Here is a 12,036-nt window from a genome sequence, read left to right on the forward strand (position 1 = left end):
GCCTCGGGGTGGCGGTGTAGCACGGTAAAGCGTTTTGCCAACCATGTAAAATACCAAAAGAATAAGAAAGAAACTTTGGCGAGCAATCCGTGTCAGCCAACCCGGCATCTGCTTCATCACGTCGTGGTGCGGCATGACATGTGTGCTGTAGATCAACTTCTAGCTACTCTATTTCTGTAAAGTCGCAGTTCAAGTAACAAAATGCCGAAAAAAGTGAAAGAAGAAGCAGAGTGGGTGGACGATGAAGTCTCCCCGGCAGCAGGTGAGATAACGTTAATGTTGAGCGAGAAGCTGGCTAATAGGCTACATAGCATTACAGCTAGCATACATGTTAATCGAGCAATAGCAATAGAGGTGTTGGTCTGATCAAATTCTCTTGAAAATAATCAATTTTAACACTTACTTGATCATTTGCATCGCAGCATATCTTGTCATAAGAGGATAACTTTATCATGAATCCTCCTATTGCCTATTAGTAAAATAGTTACTTTTGGAGCTGAATAATTGCTCATTGGATATATATTATTGTGATTATATTGTCACATTGGTCAAATTGATATGAAGAAGCGAACCAACAGCTGATAAGCGCTCAATCTAAAGAAATAGTTTTAGATATAACGTTAAGTATGTTTAAGAGTTCACTTTGGGATTTGCCAAAATAATGTTATCTGCAACCGCCACCGAAAAACAAGAACATAATATTGCTGTCCAATAATTAAGTGTGTTGTGACAGTATTACACGTACATGTTGACAGTATAAAAATAATGTGCTACACATCAGGTTCAAGTGCCGTGAAGTCATAGACTAATAGGGTACAATTTATATTTAAAAAATACTCATTCTTTTTTGTAAATAGAATCTATAATTAGATAAAATGATTGAAGTCCAACGTAATTGTAGGTGATACACAAACTTTAGTGGGATAGTAAACGGCGTCATTTTTCTCAATGACCTAAACTAAACACATTTCAGTTGTCCGTGGCGTATCTGTCTATTCGTCAGAGTGAAATAATGCGACAGTTTAGTCTCAGTTTGACAGAACATACCATTTGGACTGCTGCTGTTAATAGCAATACATTTAACTATGTGAAATACGGTAACCATGACAATGAGGTGAAAATGCTGACTCTTGGGTGTTCACGAGCCTATTCGGTGTGGAAACAACAGTGTGGAACCCAGTAGCTCTTTACACAGATGGGTGACAAATGAATGGCAAAGATGACGTGTGTTTAGCATGGTGTTGCTTCACTACAAGCCTCAAACTTAGCTTTATTGCTTTGTGTCATATATTATCTATTGGAGTGATGAACACAATTCTGAACATCACATTTTGGTGATTTGATGATGGTGCTGGAGAGACTGTCTTAGGTCCTCACCCAGTAAGGCCAGGATCCTCCTAGTGGCACCTTTGACTGACTCAGACTCACAAGAGGTCATCAGCTGTAAGTCTGTTTTAGGATGGTTATTAAACAACCATGTTCTTACTTACTTTTCTGTTTATCATTGATTTAATTTAACTACTTAAGCCAAAGGGGTTGATTTTGCCTGAAATACAAATGAACTAAAATACAGTCAAGATACGATGTTTCTTTATTAGTGGGGAAATGTGCAGTATTACAGTATCAAATGGACAGTAAAATAGAAGAACATCAATAAGAAAGAATAAAGAACAATAAATAAGTTCGAATAACAATAATAGTGGAAATATACAATAAAATATTTTTAAAAACAATTGTGAGATTATTTATAGTATTTCCAGCACAACTGTAATATTGGTATTGACTGGTAATATACCAGGGATAATATTGTTATTGCACAGATAAAAGTGAAGAAAAATAAATGTATATTATTGCACAGTTGAATTGAAATTAGTCGTATAAATGAAATACTAATATTGCACAGCATTGGACATTAAAAGTGCAGTGTGTCAAATTGTCCAGGTGGGGGGGTGGGGGGGGGGATTGAGGTCTTTAGCAGTCGTCAGGTTTATTATTGCCAAGATTGAAATTGTGTTATGTAAATATAATTGCCAACACAGGTTTAAGTTGTAGGCTTCTTCATAAATAAATACAATTCTGAAAAAAGTTGGCTTTTTTTTTTTCTTCACATTTTTATTTACAAACCTCTTTGTTTTTCTTTTTTTTAATGACATTTAAGCAACAGCAGAGTGACAACTGACACTGGTTAAGTGGGTGTGCTCTAGTAGTCTATTGGTTAAGGCACATGAATTATAACTGCAACATCTGCATTTAAAATCTAGCAGTGGAGTTTAGTTACATGTTGCCACTAGGCCTGGGCAATTAATCGAAAAATAATGGAAACCGACATTTAGAAACTCTAATGGACTTAATCTTGCTCATGTCAATTAATGGTGGTGTTCACTGTTGCCATGACAGCAAAGGTTGCATATCTTTAAGGAATATGAAAACTTGTCTCCAGTGATGATTTGAACCCAAACCATGATCTTTACATAGTTGTAATCAAGTAAACTAGACATTAACCACAGCGTCACACCTTAAAACATCTTTATTTTACCTCCCTAAAGATCCTCATGTGTGAGGGCAGCAGTGGAAAATACTAAACTAAAGAAACTGTGAAAATACATAACTGTTCATCATGTGTGGAGATAATCATTCATTAATCATAATCCAGGTTAAAAGTTCAATTAATGGTGATTTACATTTTTGCCATAATCGCCCAGCCCTATTTGCCACCCATCTCTATTTCATCCTGTCTAATCTTCTCTGTCCCTATAATAAAGGCCAACGCCCCCCCCCCCCCCACACACACACACACACACTCACTAGCTACCAGCTGTGATGTGGCACTTCTGTGCTAGTGATGATTGATGCTGACATAAGTGGAGAAAATATTAAGATATTGTATTTAATGTTTTATTGTTTACACCAGTTAAACTTGTTAGTGTCAGTTTGCCACTCTGCTGCTGCTTAATGTCACAAAAAAGAGCAAAACAGTTTGTAAATAAAAACAAGTAGCTGACTTACATGTTTTCTGTAAGTAGCCTACATGTCACTAAACTTATGTTTAAACCTGTGTCAATTGAAATAATAAAACAGATGATTAGTAAAGAGTGTGGTGGTGTTCCTTTTTTAATTCCAAAATGGGTGAAATCATAACCACCTTGGTGAAAGTAATTACATAAAATGAATGAAAAACAAAAAAGTGGAACATGTTGTCTGGGTAACCATTCTAAAACAGACTTTAAGCTTTAAGCTTCACCTGTGGTGAAACAAACCAGAATGATGAGAGCCACAGACAAGGATCCTGCCTCTTTCAAGTACTCTGCAACTAGTTTGACACCAAATATTAATCTTTATTGAAGTTTATGTTGTCCAATTATTTTCCTTCGCCTGTTGAGAGACTGTTTTCAAAAAGTGCTACAATTCCTACACTGTTTATCTACAGATGTCAACACCCTTAAATTAAAGGTGAAAGCTGGTACTTAACCTGAATGAATACAGCGAGTACAGCATGGGGAGCAGACCTGTGACAGTAGGGTTAGGGTTATATTTGAATCATGTCCAACATGTTCTGCACCCGTCACTTTCCCAGATCAAACATGTTTATTGAAGTTTTTGTGTTAACACTCTTGTTTTCTTCCTTCCAGCAGAAAAGACAGTGAAGAAGGGGAAGAAAGATAAAAGGGGGAAAAAGAGTGTGAGTACTTCTGCTGATGGATTGCCTACATGTTAAAGTGCTCCAAAGGTGATTTGAAAGCTCTGATTAGATCATGATGTGTCAATGTTTTTCTCCAGTTCTTTGAAGAGCTCGCCACAGATAGCAAACCTGAAAAGGCAGATGAGGTGGCTGTGAAAGACACACAAGGAAAACAGGTAATCTTCACCCTGGAAGTTTGTATTACAGTAATGAGATGACTGATGGTGCATTGTTTTGACAAACAGAACTCCTTAGGCTTGCAGGAAATGAAAAGGTGAGTTTTGTGCTTAGGGATGGTAATTGAGAACCAGTTCCAGTTTAGAAACAGTTTTTAATCGTCCAAACCATCAGAATTGTATGCCTCTTATCAATTCATCTATTACTTTTATTGATGCTCAGATGTGTGGTGTTGATGGAACAGAAAGGGCGGAACTCATCTGTGAGGGCAGAGCAGCCTCCAGACTGTCTATATGGCCACAAGTTATACTCAGCTTGCAGTTTTCTTCAAAAACTGATTGAATGACTTAATAATTCCCTTTGTGAGACGAACATGAAGTTTACTTTGAACTTTCTACACCCTCACTCAGAGGCTAACATTAGCAGAGCGCTGTAGCTAACTCCAGCAGCTGACCAACACACACTGCATCATTAAACTACTTAAAGCGATGGTTTGGCGTAATTTCGACCTAGCGTCATATGCACCATGAGGTCTATCTAATAATAAATCAGCCATCAGCCGAATGGCTTAGCACAGGCGCTAACAGGACCACCAGTGTATCTGGTAAATGACCCCACTAATAATGCCTGGTTTTTTTATCAAATTTCTACAGTAGTACAAATAGGCTCTTTACTCATAAATCGATGCATTGAAGAGTTTGTAAGTACACCAGGAGTTTATTAAAATAACACTTACCTGATGGCTTTTACTCTGCTGCTACTGCTAAAGCTGTACACATCGTCAAAATATCACGAGATCCCACACAGCACATCTAGAGATCTGAGATTTTTAAAACTACTTTACAAAGTACAAGTACACAAAAAACTACTCAATTACAGTAACACGAGTAAATGTAACTTGTTACTTTCCACCTCTGATAAACAGTGAAGATAATAAAATACTTGGATTAATAAGCAGAATAAATAATGGCATTGATGAATAAAATCTCATTAATTCCTATCTCTATTTGTGATATTGATTGGACGTCTGGAATTCATCCTTAATTGGTGCTCAAGACCTGGCCCATTTCACATTCACAACCATTTTCTTGCAGGTTGTTTTTTTGTTGTTGTTTTTTTCAGACATCATTTTTATGCAGAAAATAGAAAACATGGCCAGTGTAAACAGCTGTATTGATTAAAGCAGCTCTGACAGATGTGAAATGTTTTCTGTGTAGACACTGTGCACTACATCCATGCTGACACACCTTTTCATGTCAGTTGTTATTTATCCACATCATGAACATCGACTTTGATCACCTTCTGTCTACCTGATGAAATTTCAGCTTAAAATGGTTCTTTTAAGCCTCAGAAAAAGAAGAAAGACCGTCGGAAAGGAAAAGGTGGAGACGCAGATGAGGATGACGATGAGGACGTCATGCTGAAGCTGAAGAAACTCTCTGTTCAAGCGAGTGACGAGGACGATGAGCCAGGTATGATGTGTTATGTGCTTGTCGTGATGAAATGGTTGCTACGCTCACATATGTACAGTGATATGTGTTTCTGTCTTTCCGCCCCACAGTCGTCGCCCCCAGCAAAGGAAACAAAAAGAATAAGGTATGTCAGTAGTCTGCTTTGCACACGGCCCTTCACCTCCATCCTCCTTACTCTTCACATATTGGCAGTGTAAAGCATCTCTGGTGTTCTTCAGGGTGGAAACATCTTTGCTGCTCTCAGCCAGGAGCAGAGTGATGAGGATGAGGACTCTGATTTGGAAGAGGAAGAAATAAAAAAGGTACAGTGCACAAAACTTGACACATCACAGGATTTCAAATGACGACAATGTTTACCATTCACCTTTCTGGCATCAGTATGAATGAACAGGCCCCTGAACACCGATTCCTACAGAGCCTTGTTCTAATAGAGTAGACATTGATCATAATGGAAACATTAGAAACTTTTATATACTGCCAAAAACATTTTTTTTTAAAAATGTATCTTCTTTCTTTTTTTAATATCACATCTCTTTTGTTATACTTGTTTAAAAAATCTCATCCTCATTTCTCTAGTTTGATTTAAATTTAAAGTAATTTATGAAGCCTAAATACGATATTGGGCTGAATAGAAGGTAAACCCTGATTATAAGTTGAAGTCAAGTCAGAGCTCAGAAGCCCCCCAGTGCACATCCAAGTGATGATGATGTTAAACAGCCCCCACTGCTCTAAGACAAGTGTTAAGATGGGATGAATTGTTCTCCAGAAAGGCACCGCCACGCTTCAGTTGTAGTGGCATTAATAGCATGCTGGGGTTAAAACACTAATCAGGATGTTTCAGTGTCATACTATCATACTGGATTCTGGTATATGTAGAGGTCCTTAATAAGGAGCACAATCACTAAGTTCAATGTGAACCCTTGCAGTGATTCAAATATGAGTGAATGTGGCATAAAAGCAGTTTGTTTGGTATTTGGGACAAGCACAAGAGTGCAGCCGAATAATTTATGTTAAGGAGGAATTAGGTGTTTTAAAATTGATGCTGGTAGCAGCAACTTCTCTGCTAAGTGTGAGTCATTTTATCTTAAAACACTGGGTATATCTCTATATGTCTGTGCGTCTTTGATACAGGAGGTTGAGAAGGGCAAGAAAAAAGATAAATCTAAATCCAAGAAGGTGAAGGTGGGTGCTGGAAAATTTCCTTTTCATCATCTTTCCCTGATTTGAACCTCTCTCCACAGCTGATACATTTTTAACACTTTCATGTCTGATCTGTCTCATCTTCCCTCTGTCCTCAGCCTCACACTTCACAGGTCTTCTCCATAACTGAATTACTGAGTTTGTCAATGTTAACTACCTTTGCTGACGGTGAATGGTGTGTTTGATCTTGTTAGGCTGTATCTGATGAGCATGAGGCAGAACAGGATGAGGACAAGAAAAATTCAACGAAAGCAGAAGCCAAGCTGTCCAAGGTGTGTGCAGTTTCATATTATCTGAGACAAGAACTCATTTGAAATACAGAAATTGCTAATTTAGTCACTTGTAAAATATCGGGATTGATCGCATTTTTTATTGCATGTTTAAAATTGTATTATTTTGCATTTCACAACAGTTTTTAAGTCCATACAAACAATGTAAAGCAATTCTTACCAGTGTATCATGATTGGGAATCAAATGAATGCAAAGAAAATTAAAGCTGCAAGCAGCGATGACCGGGCCCAAGCTCCCCCGCCCCGCCACGAGTGAGCGAGACTTGCTGCGACGCATCTTCTGAGTCAAATGGAAACAAACAGCACTAAAATCGCAAATTCAATTCAAAATGGCCGACTTCCTGTTGGAGTGAGGATATGGGTCCAAGAGACTTTTTAGTGCGTCTTTACACGATACATATAATGGCGAAACGTCAAAATTCCTCACATCGCCACAAAGCAAACAAATCCCTAATCAGAAAGTTTTTGATAACTTTTAATCTCCAATGTCTAAAGATGTTGGTCAGATTAAATCTCTAGGAGAAGTTCGCTCAAATACAATGCGTGGAAAATGTCAAAATGGGCGCCAAAAATGCAGATTGGATACAAAATGGCCGACTTCCTGTTGGACTGAGGGTATTGGTCCAAGAGCCTTTTTTGTCCGTCTTTACACAATACATATGTGTACCAAATGTCCTTTGTCTATGTCAATCTGAGTCTAAGGGCTCAATTTTTTAATTTTCTAGGGGGCGCTATTGAGCCATTTTGCCTCGTGAGGATATGGGTCTAAGAGACTTTTTTGTGCGTCTTTACATGATGCATATATATACCAAGTTTTGTTCATCAATGTGAATCTGGAGGAAGGGGCTCAATTTTCTTAATCTTCAACAGGGTGCAACTGGGTTCAACTGCTGGCCAAATGGGGGTCCATTTGGCCAGCAGTTCCTGTTTGATGGCGAAACGGCAAAATTCCTCACATCGCCACAAAGCAACCAAATCCCTAATCAGAAAGTTTTTGATAACTTTTCATCTCTAATGTGTCAAGATGTTTCTGAGTTAATTTGAAGTTGGTCGTATTAAATCCCTTGGAGGAGTTCGTTAAAGTACGAGGCGTGGAAATCGCCCAAATTGCACATATATTTCAAAATGGCCGACTTCCTGTTCGAGTGAGGGTATGAGTCCAAGAGACTTTTTTGTGCGTCTGTACATGATGCATATGTGTACCGAATTTCGTTTGCTCAATTTTGGTGAGTTTTTTGGTCATTTGCAGGCCTCATATTTGAACGAACTAGTCCTAGGGATTTCATCCCATCCACTTCAAATTCTCTCAGAAACATCTTGAGACATTGGAGATGAAAAGTTATCAAAAGCTTTTCCCCTCGTCATTCCTGGTTGCCGTGGCAACACAGCAAATTTCGATGTCTTGTCATGAAATTTCAAACCCTCATAACTTGACTCCATATGGTCTGAGCTTTTCCAAATGTCATATGTTTGTTCAGCGTCCTGGTCTGAACACATGTACAGTCTCATATTTAGTGACAGTCATAGCGCCACCTATTGGCAACAGGAAGTCACTTGCTTCATTCTTTGACTAATTACTCCCATAATCTTAAGTATTTACACTTGAAATTGACTCAGCTGAGACATAAGACCAGTTATCACAATCTTTTTTTGACTTCTTCCTGTTCAGCGTAGCTGTGTACAATTTCGATGCTTTGCCATAAAGAAGGAAGTCCTTATAACTCCTACAGACATTGTCCCATCTACACCAAATTCATCATGCATGTAGAGGGTCCCACCCTCAACACATCTATGCATCAATACTGTGTCATATACACAGCGCCACCTACTGGACACAGGAAGTCAGCCTCATATGACAAACATTATCCGATTTTATATGAAATTTACAGGATGTGTTCTCCACATCATACACTACAACATGACTTATGATTAGTGGCTGTGTGTGTTACTTTGTGGCTGTTTTCTAGCTCCACGTAGTGAACACAGGAAGTGATATTTCACTACTGCGACGTCAAATAAAAGCCTGCGTATGAAGGCGTCTACGTGCGCGCCCTCCGACTGAGCCGCAGCCCGACCTGCGTGTGGGGGAGGGGGGGGGACGGTGAGGGCCCGTTCATCGCTGCTTGCAGCTTTAATTATTGAATATTATTATTAATTCAGGTTCCATTCCATTTAGGTTTAAGAGAGCCAGGTTCCTGCTATTGCTCAAGTGTAAGGGGAGGTCTGAATACTTACACACTTTAGTCTATAGAAGCTGTTTTTCTGTTTTTTTTCCTTATTTTTTAATACTGCATACATATTTCCTGTATTTTCTGGTTGTATTATAATGATACAGGTCATTATAGCATTGCTAAAACAACAAATCTAATGCTGTCCTAAGACTTTTGCACAGTACTGTATATCTGTGGACTATAAACAAGGTGATGAGGGACTTTGACGTCTGTCAGCTGAAAAAGATGATTTGGAAATGTCAGATTTTTAACTGAATTTGACAGATTTTCCTGCTATTTACAGATAATGGGGGCCGAAGACACACAGTCCTCTCTGACAAGTCTAAGGCCACCATTAGATTAGTTGTTTTATCAATGACCATAAATAATTATTTCTCACTCTCTTTATTAGAATACAAGCAGAAAAATACAGGAAATGTGTACGCTGAATTAAAGCTTCTATAGACTAAAGTATTCAGTCCTCCCCTTACACTTGAGCAATAGCAGGAACCTGGCTCTCTTAAACCTAAATGGAATGAAGCCTCATTTAATAAAAGTATTTAATAATTAGTGTTAAATTTGGTGTACACACACTGTATTTTCTGTTTGTATGATGGTGGTGGCCTAAGACTTTTGCACACTACTGTATGTGTTAATGATTGAGCTGCAGATGTTTGGTCAGATCTAGGCCATCTGTTTCCCCCTGATTCCATTCTTCATGCTAAGCTAGGCTAACCGCATTGGCCCAGAACAAGGGTGCCTGGAGAGCTTTATTTGGCAACCTATGCCCAAAGCGGGGCCACAGGCTATGATGGAATAATAGGCTAACCATATTCTGCCTCCAGCTCAGTACTTCACACACAGGGGCAAAACTCCAAAGAATATTGGACTTACGTTCAGCAGGTGGACAGAAACACAACTTCATATGAATTATACTGTTGCTCTGTAACAACTGGATGTGTTACAAGCAACTGTTTGCTAACAAGTTCAACATATCAGCTTAAAAGATGATGATATGTCAGTGTCAGTAAGATCAGTGATATCAATGATGACTAAGCTCAGTCAGCTGTTACTGAGAACATGCATTCATACAGTCTGTTGTTAACTTTAATTTTTTTTCTGTTCTGCAGTCATCAGAGTATGATGAGGACGAAAATCCAAAGAAGGGGAAGAAAGACCAATGGAAGGTGAGTAATAAGCCCTGATGTTGTTACTGTTATCTCACTTTTTCTTTTCAACAGCTTCCAGGTAACTGTGTGATTTCACTCTGTCCATGCAGAAGGGAAAACCAGCTGAGCGCTCTAACAGCGAGGATGAAGATGAGGAGGAGAATAGTGACGGAGGTGACATGATGATGGTACGTTTGTATTGCCAGGCTGTCTCGTCTGTCTCTGGTCTGGATCAATGCTTGAATTTCTCTCTGTCTCTGGCTGTAATCAGAGTGCTGAGGATGTCATCGCAGAGCAGGCTAAGCAACTGGAGGATGACCCATTCGCTAACCTGAGTAAAAAGGAGAAGAAGAAGAAGAAGAAACAGGTAATTGAATTTTAGTTTCTTATTTACGGGGAGAACTACAGTGCTGCTCAGCCTGTCTGTGGCCCTCAAAGAGCTTTGTCAATTGTAATCCCTAATGATGCGTCCAGGCTTATTATGTGTGTGTCTTTGGTGTGTTTGATTACAGATGGAGTATGAGCGTCAGGTGGCCAGTGTTCGTGCTCAGAATGCCTTGGAGGGAGATTTCTCCATTTCCCAGGCTGAGATGTCCTCCAGACAAGCCATGCTGGAGAATGCCTCTGACATCAAGGTTACCTATCTTACAGTCTTCTCTATGATGACAAAGTTCTTAAGATGCTTTAAACTCTGAAAGAAGAGTTTTTAATGTTAAATGTACTGCAGATAGAGTCTCTGTTTGTGTTCTTTAGCTGGAGAGGTTCAGCATATCTGCCCATGGCAAGGAGCTTTTTGTCAACGCTGACCTTCTGATTGTGGCAGGAAGAAGATATGGTTTGGTGGGACCAAATGGGTATATTTCTTTTTTCTTTTTTTCATGAATTTGAAGACAAACATGGACTTCTACTTGTAATACTCTACATTACTCAGATAATCATAACCGGATTTGAGTTATTTTATTTTAGGATGACCTGGTGAAGATGCTTTCTGTCATACTGAACATGCTACTGTGGCATTGAAACATTTTTTTGTTGTGACAGTCACTGTTTACATATACTTGGTTCTTGAAGTATGATATACCTATCATTAGGGGTGGGAATCTTTGGGTGTCTCACGATTCGATTCAATTACGATTCTTAGGGTCGCGATTTGATTCAAAAATGGATTCTTGATTCAACGGATTCTCGATTCAAAAAGTGATACAATGCATAGTGTGTTAAGGCAAATGATGGCATCAAAACAATACAGTTTGTATAAGATAATTTTTAAATAAACTGATTCCAATGATGTAATCACACAAAGGCAAAATTAAGACAAAAGGTAACATTTATTCATGCTAAACATATAAAATCTTACTTACTGTACAATAAATAATTTGCATAAATAAAATTGCCTAAATAAAAGGCTAGCTGCCTTTTACTCCCAGAAGTTACAAATAAACAGTACACAAATAACACAAATTGGTGATTTGTGTGATTTTTCAAAATAGAAACCTTTTTTAGTAAGTCTCAATTCTCAGTGACTACAAGAATAAGTTAAGGCATACAAAAAACAAAGCTTCTGTTAATAAATGAAATTGCCTAAATAAAACCTTAGGCTGCCTTTTTCTCTCATAAAAGGTGCCCATTTCAAAATACACAACAATGAAACTGGTGTTTTCTTTGATATTGTTCAATAACAAGAGTGGACACATCTTGGGCTTCGTGTGTAGGATTACACAGTCCATAATTGTCCATGTGGGATTACTGTCCATCAGGAACATCTAGGTTCTTTTGCAGAAAAAGAAGCAGCCGGGACACCAGAGCTCGCTGAGCGGCGAGGTTTAGAGTATGTGCGAA

At 38.6% G+C, this 12,036-nt stretch overlaps 1 protein-coding gene across 3 annotated transcripts in view; it reads left to right on the forward strand.

Moving 5' to 3' along the window:
- The first annotated feature begins 101 nt into the window (after positions 1 to 101).
- Positions 102 to 12,036, forward strand: part of abcf1 (ATP-binding cassette, sub-family F (GCN20), member 1) — a 30,471-nt gene continuing 18,536 nt past the window's right edge. The window contains exons 1-13 of one of the 3 annotated variants that reach the window (XM_053333732.1): positions 102 to 262; positions 3,630 to 3,679; positions 3,778 to 3,855; positions 5,202 to 5,328; positions 5,418 to 5,452; positions 5,547 to 5,630; positions 6,460 to 6,510; positions 6,723 to 6,800; positions 10,159 to 10,215; positions 10,308 to 10,385; positions 10,469 to 10,564; positions 10,710 to 10,832; positions 10,951 to 11,051. In XM_053333732.1, the coding sequence (XP_053189707.1) occupies positions 202 to 262; positions 3,630 to 3,679; positions 3,778 to 3,855; positions 5,202 to 5,328; positions 5,418 to 5,452; positions 5,547 to 5,630; positions 6,460 to 6,510; positions 6,723 to 6,800; positions 10,159 to 10,215; positions 10,308 to 10,385; positions 10,469 to 10,564; positions 10,710 to 10,832; positions 10,951 to 11,051 (1,019 nt within the window). In that variant the 5' untranslated portion in view covers positions 102 to 201. The remainder of the gene's footprint in view (positions 263 to 3,629; positions 3,680 to 3,777; positions 3,856 to 5,201; positions 5,329 to 5,417; positions 5,453 to 5,546; positions 5,631 to 6,459; positions 6,511 to 6,722; positions 6,801 to 10,158; positions 10,216 to 10,307; positions 10,386 to 10,468; positions 10,565 to 10,709; positions 10,833 to 10,950; positions 11,052 to 12,036) is intronic. The other 2 variants (XM_053333733.1, XM_053333734.1) reach the window with 2 other exon arrangements.

This window comes from Scomber japonicus, chromosome 15 (genome assembly GCF_027409825.1).
Source record: "Scomber japonicus isolate fScoJap1 chromosome 15, fScoJap1.pri, whole genome shotgun sequence".
Taxonomy (NCBI): domain Eukaryota; kingdom Metazoa; phylum Chordata; class Actinopteri; order Scombriformes; family Scombridae; genus Scomber; species Scomber japonicus.